The sequence below is a fragment of the Bison bison genome, unplaced genomic scaffold (genome assembly GCF_000754665.1).
Source record: "Bison bison bison isolate TAMUID 2011002044 unplaced genomic scaffold, Bison_UMD1.0 scf7180017864197, whole genome shotgun sequence".
Lineage (NCBI taxonomy): Eukaryota > Metazoa > Chordata > Mammalia > Artiodactyla > Bovidae > Bison > Bison bison.
Window position 1 is genome coordinate 256,688 of NW_011494769.1, and position 6,879 is coordinate 263,566.

At 45.1% G+C, this 6,879-nt stretch overlaps 2 protein-coding genes across 2 annotated transcripts in view; both read left to right on the top strand.

Annotated features, from left to right (window-relative positions):
• The first annotated feature begins 737 nt into the window (after positions 1-737).
• Positions 738-2,867, top strand: NOP10 (NOP10 ribonucleoprotein). The gene is made up of 2 exons (XM_010844163.1): positions 738-875; positions 1,447-2,867. The coding sequence occupies exons 1-2, from the start codon at positions 822-824 to the stop codon at positions 1,585-1,587; spliced, it is 195 nt and encodes a 64-aa protein (XP_010842465.1). The 5' UTR covers positions 738-821; the 3' UTR covers positions 1,588-2,867.
• A 1,795-nt stretch (positions 2,868-4,662) lies between these two features.
• SLC12A6 (solute carrier family 12 (potassium/chloride transporter), member 6) overlaps positions 4,663-6,879 on the top strand; it is an 85,668-nt gene continuing 83,451 nt past the window's right edge. The window contains exon 1 of the mRNA XM_010844167.1: positions 4,663-6,264. Within this exon, the coding sequence (XP_010842469.1) occupies positions 5,994-6,264 (271 nt within the window). The 5' untranslated portion in view covers positions 4,663-5,993. The remainder of the gene's footprint in view (positions 6,265-6,879) is intronic.

The following is a 6,879-nucleotide window of genomic DNA, read 5'->3' on the forward strand; positions in this document are numbered from 1 at the left end:
TAAAGCTAATATATCTTCCAACGTTTTTCGCCATTATAAATCATACCGCAATGATCACCTCGGTTAATGATATCTGGGTTCCAATTTTCATTTCTTTAAACCAAAATCCTAAAAAGAGAATTTATTTGTACGTTCTTTTAAAAATTCGCCATACCTCTAAGAGGCGCATCTTATTACGCTATTATTAACTACTCACCACTACGGAGAGTTGAATTTGTGGTAGAGACCTGAGTTCGAATCTTGGGTCGACCACTAAAATACGCTTCACCGGTTTCGTAAAATAACTTCACGCTCTTTTCGCTGTCCAGAATATGGAATACTCATCGTGCATTTTTACCGCCAATGTTTGAAACTGGGCGAGAGAACCGGATGTAAAATAGGGGAAGGAAGAAAATCTTCTTTCTTTCCTAAGGTAAAGGAGGCTCTGGATCCTGGAGCCTTTAGTTCTGCAGGTACTAGAAACTCATTGCCTCTGAAATGGGTGTGCATCTTGAGATAAAAACAGGATAGTATTCAGTTATGTTTAATCTATATCCATCCCTACCCCCCTCTCTCCCTAGCAGTACCAGGCCCACAGTGGGCACACTGCACGTGTCTTACAACTCCTGCAAGATTGCAACTGGGTTGCAACTGGTCAAGTTCTGCGCTAGTGCGCCTCCTTCTGTCCGGCTGGAGAAAAGTCTAGATAAACTGGACTACATTTCCCGGCGTGCTTTCAGAGCGAGACTTCCGGCTGTACAGGAAGGAAATTGACCAACACGTGAGGCTTTCAGTTAGAGGCAGCTGCGGACAGAATTGGAACGTTCTGCTTTGGTGTGATCATGTTTCTCCAGTATTACCTCAACGAGCAAGGAGAGCGGGTCTACACGCTGAAGGTGAGAAGGGTAAACGGGCTGGATGTGAGCTTAGCGATGCATGTCATTGGAAGGAGCGGTCGAGAGGAGCCTGTGAGTTGCTTAGCTGCTTGGGCGGGGGCGGGACTAAAAACTCCAGAAGCCGCGCGTGGTATTCATTAATGGAAGCAGAAATGCGTGGCTTCTAGACCTTACCGTCGCGTCTCCTGTTTTCATGTTTACCGTTTTTGCGTGGCCCCTGATGTTGAAGCTGAAACTCCAATGCGTTGGCCACCTGATGCGAAGAGCTGACTCATTTGAAAAGACCCTGATGCTGGGAAAGATTGAGGGCAGGAGGAGAAGGGGAAGACAGGATGAGATAGTTGGATGGCATCACCGACTCCATGGACATGGGTTTGGGTAGACTCCGGCAGTTGGTGATGGACAGGGAGGCCTGGCGTGCTGCGGTTCATGGGGTCGCAAAAAGTCGGACACGACTGAGCGACTGAACTGAACTCCCCATCCCAGCCTCCATCTCCCTTTTGAGGCCAGGGATTGGGTTTTCCCACCATTCCAGTGCTGAGATTATGTTCTTTCTTTCCTCCTCGAGCAGAAGCTTGATCCTTTGGGACAACAGACGTGCTCGGCCCACCCTGCTCGATTCTCCCCAGACGACAAATACTCTCGACACCGAATCACCATCAAGAAACGCTTCAAGGTGCTCATGACCCAGCAGCCTCGCCCCGTCCTCTGAGGATGTCTTAACATTTCGTGTGTCTTCTGCTGCCTGCCAGCCCCCAAGAGACTTTGTGCAGCCAGGCTCTTCAGTCTGTGAGCCTGGAAGCTTGCTCCGACCCTTACTCCTCGAATCCGGTCTCATCTTTGCCTTTGATTATGCTTGTTGTGAAGCAGTCATGGTAGCATCCCCGTCCAAGGGGTGATATTTGAATCTTTTCGTACCTTGAATCACTGCCAGGTTATTAAAATGATTTCAAAGAGCTGTTATTTTGTATGTTGTGGGAAGAAAGAAGTGGTTTAAAAAAAAAAAAAAACGAGGGAGACGAGAGGGAAGAGTACCCCAGGGATACAACAAGACCACTTGGAAGAGAAACCTAGGTGACTGCTGTAGCAGTCGTGCTGTGCTGTGAGTCATAGCAGGGTGCTGGGGTAGGGGAAGAAAGCTTGAGAAAGACTTGTGCAACTGTCAGCACTCAGTAAGAAATACCCGTGTTGTCAGTTAAGTAATTTTTTGTCCCTTGAAATGAAATTTCACTCAAAATGGAAGAGTTGCTTGAAAAATAATAGCAGCTATATGGGAGGAGGAAGATGTTGAATTGGAAGCCAGAAAACGAGTATTCACCCGTCTATAACTGTGAGAAAGTCGACCTGTTTAGTTCCGTTTTTCTCATCATTTCTAAGTACTCTTCCACCTCTAAAGTTGATAGAGTTCAGTGATGGATCTTAATTCATCCAACCGTTGTGAATAGGAATGCCTTTATGCATTTTTACTGCCCCTCTGGAAATATCTTGGAGGGTTTTCTTTTAATCCTGGAAGATTTCTTAGGCCATGAGCTTCTATCATGGGGCAACCATAAATTTGTAATCCAATTTCTTCATAGCATAGGGATGATGAGGCAAAATACAAGATTCAAGAAATGATTGCTTCTTCCTCTCCTTATCACTTCGGTACTTCCTGAACTTTTGACGTTGAATTGAATGTTTGCCTAGTGCGACTGTAACATATATCAGCCCAAATTTGACTTATCAAGATTGGCCCTGGAAAGGGGTAAATATAATTCTCACTGACGCTGCTGTCTGACTGTCCTAGCAGAAAAGTTCAGAATAGTTGACTGTTGAGAGAAAAAAAAAAAAGAATCTAAAGACTTGGGTCATACGTAGTTAGTAAAAGACATGATTTCCGGTTCTATTACTTATGAGAATGGTGAAATGGGATACTTATTTTCTGTCAAGCAATTTTTGGTTTCTTAGCCTCATCACTTAAGGCTCTTAGCATTAAAGAGATTGTAAAAAGTTGTCCTATCCTATTAGAGGTTAATGTTTGAAGAAAGGCTAGAAATTCTGCAAATGACTAGGGAAAAGGTTCTGCTAAGGAAGTGTTTAACTTCAGGGGAATTCTTGGTGGTTAGGACTCCCAGCTTCCGCTGCCCCTCGGGTGGCAAGCTCCTGCGTGGGGTGGCTAAAAAAACAAGCAAATCCTATCTTTTTTTTTTTAATGCAGACTATGATTCTGTCTTTAAAAGCGTCCCTGACCTGCCAAAAAAGGATTAGCATTTTCGATACTACCTACGGTGTAGACTAAGGAAAATTCAAATTGGTGTGTGTATACCGAAGATTTTTTTCTTAGGAGATCTCCTAGGTATCTGAGATGTTCTCAGAAATGGGAGACTTTTTAGTATAAAGTGAATGCAAATACACTGTGGTATGAGACAAAATTCAATGTTGTAGAAATCTAGGATTTTTTTTTTTTTTAATAAGGGGAATGTCTGTAAGACTGAACAGCAGGCCTGCCTGAAAAGAAAACTGATCAGGGAGCTAAATTTCTTGGCTTCTGCAAGAAAACTGTGAGCCTGAATCAGTATCGCAGGCTTTATAAAGAATCAAGCTTTGAGAAGATTTACATTTTAAATAGGAATCTAGTTTACATTTTGTTACCTGTATCTTTTAAACCAGACTGTGGACTTTGTGTCATGTGATAAAAGGAGATTTCCTGGCTCAGGTCTTCAATACTGTTCTCATCTATTATTAAGGATGATAAACATTTTTACTTGTGCTGAGCAAGGACCAGGCAAAGTCAGGCCTCAGGTTGTTGACTTTAAATGACTTTTGATAAACAAGGCCCTACATATAGTACAGGGAACTATATTCAGTATCCTGTGATAAACCATAATGGAAAGAAATATTTTTAAAAATATCTATGTGTATGACTGAGTCACTTTGCTGTACAGCAAAGATTGCACATTGTAAATCAACATATGTCAATAAATAAAGTTAGGAAAAATTAAAAATGTCTTGATCACAGCTCTAGGAAATAACTTGCAAACAAAACATTGATGAGTCAAATTTATTGAACACCTCTATTCATGCATTAAATAAACATGCTAGGGAAAATATGGTGGCAATAATAGAGAAAACACTGGAGTCAAGAGAAAGTATCTCAATGTCATCTTCATGTCTAAAAGATGGTTTTTTTAACGGAGCTTGCAGTGTAACTGAGGTAAAACACAAAATTGTATATATGTAAGGTGTACAATGTGAATATTTGATAGGTGTATACCTGTAAAAACCAGCATTTTTTCCAAAAGACAGCAAATAGAAAATGTAGCACAAAGTATGTATAAATTTGAATATACAATGCTTTGGGATATACCACTACATAAAAACTCCAATGAGGGTCATATGCAATATATACCATACATTTGGAGGTATATGGTGGTGTCGGGTTTGTGATTTTTAAAGAAACTATGAATGGTATTTTCAGGATGCTGTTATTCAGTAGAGATGGTTTTTGCGGTTCTGAGAGTATGGGGTATTCCACTGCTCCCTGAAATCCTTCCACCTCTAGAGTTGGTGCAAGACAGCAGGACCTAGAAGGAAAAGCATTTGTTTTTCCAAATGCACGCAGCTGAGGCCCCCACACCCAACTACAGTTCCCGTCTTGCTCCGGGCCTCCGACTCTGGGGCCCAACCCCTGCCGCGACCTGAGCGAGCGCATGCGCGTAGCCCTCTCGTCCACCTCGCGGGCTGCAGAGACTGGGTGGGGCTTTCAGGCGCTCGTGGGGACGGTGCCGCCCTCCGACCGCTCCCCTAGGCGTCTCTTCGGACCGTTAACCTCGAATGAGGAACGAGCGGGGAGGAAAGGGCGGGGCTGCGGCGGCGCGGGCCCAGCCCGCCGGGCCGGGGGCCGGGGGCGGCGAGGTCACGTAACTGCATCTCTGGCGTCTGGCCAGGGAGGGGGCGCCCTCCCTGGCAGCTCCAGCCGTCCTGCGCGCGCCGTGGCTCTGAAACAGTTACCGGCTCATAAACAACAGCTGCGCGCGCACCCGCATCAGCTGGCGCCGAGATCCCGCACCTGCGACCTCCTCCTACTCACATCCTCGCTGCTCTCTCCAGCTCAGCCAGGGCCAGCCTGAGGCCACCTCCTCTTCATTTAGAACCCGAAGGAAGAACAGCGAGAGCTGACCTTGCGCCGGGGCTCTGGTAGGGGAGAGATTTTCTTCGGCAAAGGGGTGGCTCGTCCTGTCACGCGTAAGAGAAACCGAGTGAGCCAGTCGGGGGCTCAATGGACTGACTAGCAGCGACCTGCCTCGACCCTAAGCTGCAGTCCGCGGAGTCTCGATCAGCTAGCCGCCTCCTCCCAGATCCTAGGGACCTTTCTGCCAGAAGAGCGGGCGAGCCACCCCCGCAGGCCTCTTGAAGGCAGAAATCCGCTCTGCCCCTACAGCCTCTGCTCACCCTTCTCTCCTCATTCTCCTCCAGCCGGAGTGTGCGATTATTTTTCCCGTTATGCGTGCGCACCTCTCCCACCAGACCCAAGTGGATTATCGGCCTCAGAAACATCGGGTGGCTCTACACACACCTCCTCCCAGCCAGACCTGTGGGGTATTCACCTGATACACAACAGGTGGCCGGGTATTCACCGTTTCGCAGTCTGATTTATGCTGTATTCGTCTGATAACGGTGGGCTTGTGCGCACTTTGCTCAACTAACCGTGGGACATTTACAGATAAAAAAAGGACTAACTACCTCGGCCGAAACCTTAGGGTCGAGGCGAGAAAGGCTTCGTCACCTGCTTTTCTGACCATGGCCCTGAGCCCACATCCCTGGACCAGAGGAGATAACTAGATATCTCGTCATTCTGAAGAAACGAAGTTACACGAGATTGGCATCGTTTTGTCTTTTTTTTTTTAATATTTTTCAACTGTTGGTACTGCACTTTTTAGGACAGCTTGAATTCTTGAGTAGAAGGATTCTTATATGTAGTGGCTTTTCGTGTGGTGTAAATCAAGGTAACTGAAGGTTGTTTTTCGTGTTTTTAGTTATCTTTTCTATTTTTGCCATCAGAAGTAGCCTGCAAAGGAAGAAGGGTTTTGCAGGGGTTTTCTTTTTTCCTTGTCCTTATAAAGGAAGAGAAAAATAAAAATGCATCCTCCAGAAACCACCACCAAGATGGCTTCAGTTCGGTTCATGGTGACACCAACAAAGATCGATGACATTCCAGGTTTGTCCGACACCAGTCCGGATCTCAGCTCTCGATCCAGTTCCCGAGTAAGATTTAGCTCCCGGGAAAGTGTGCCGGAAACCAGCCGTAGTGAGCCTATGAGTGAGATGTCTGGAGCCACCACTTCCCTGGCAACGGTTGCACTGGATCCAGCCAGTGACCGGACATCTAACCCCCAGGATGTTACTGAGGGTGAGTAGAAGCATAGATAACAAAATACTTCCATTACTGACCTGTTTGTCCAGGATGAAAATATACCGAGATCACGTTTCCATTATAAAATAATCATTAGGAACCAAGGAACCTCTTTTTGAGATGTTCAGGAACCCTCTGGGATAATGGTTGCATAGCGAATCTCTGCAGTAAGTAACTTGGTGTGTTTGAAGGTATATGGCAAGAAGGAAAGTGGTTGTGCTTTGACTTCCTCGTTTTTTGTCTCAGACTTGAAATAGATCTTTTGGTTGAGTATCAAATAATTTAATCATTTTTCAGGAAGGAGAATCCTAAATGGTAAAATTTAATGTAGAGTTGGCTTTGGGGGGGTCTTAACTATGACAGTTTGCTTTTAAGGTCAGTTATGTGGAGTAGTTATTGATCATATCTTAGTTATTGGCTTTCCTAAAGAGACTTCAAATATTGTATCACAAAATTCTTTTTGAGAATTTATAGTTTTACAGAGGCAGTTGTTCCAGTAGCTAAGCTCAGTCAGGGTGAGGGTGGGTAGATCTGAGTGGGCTGCCCTGTCCAGTAGAGAATTCTAAAGACGCTTTTAGGGCCTGATTCCACATACATTTTTTTTTTTTTTTT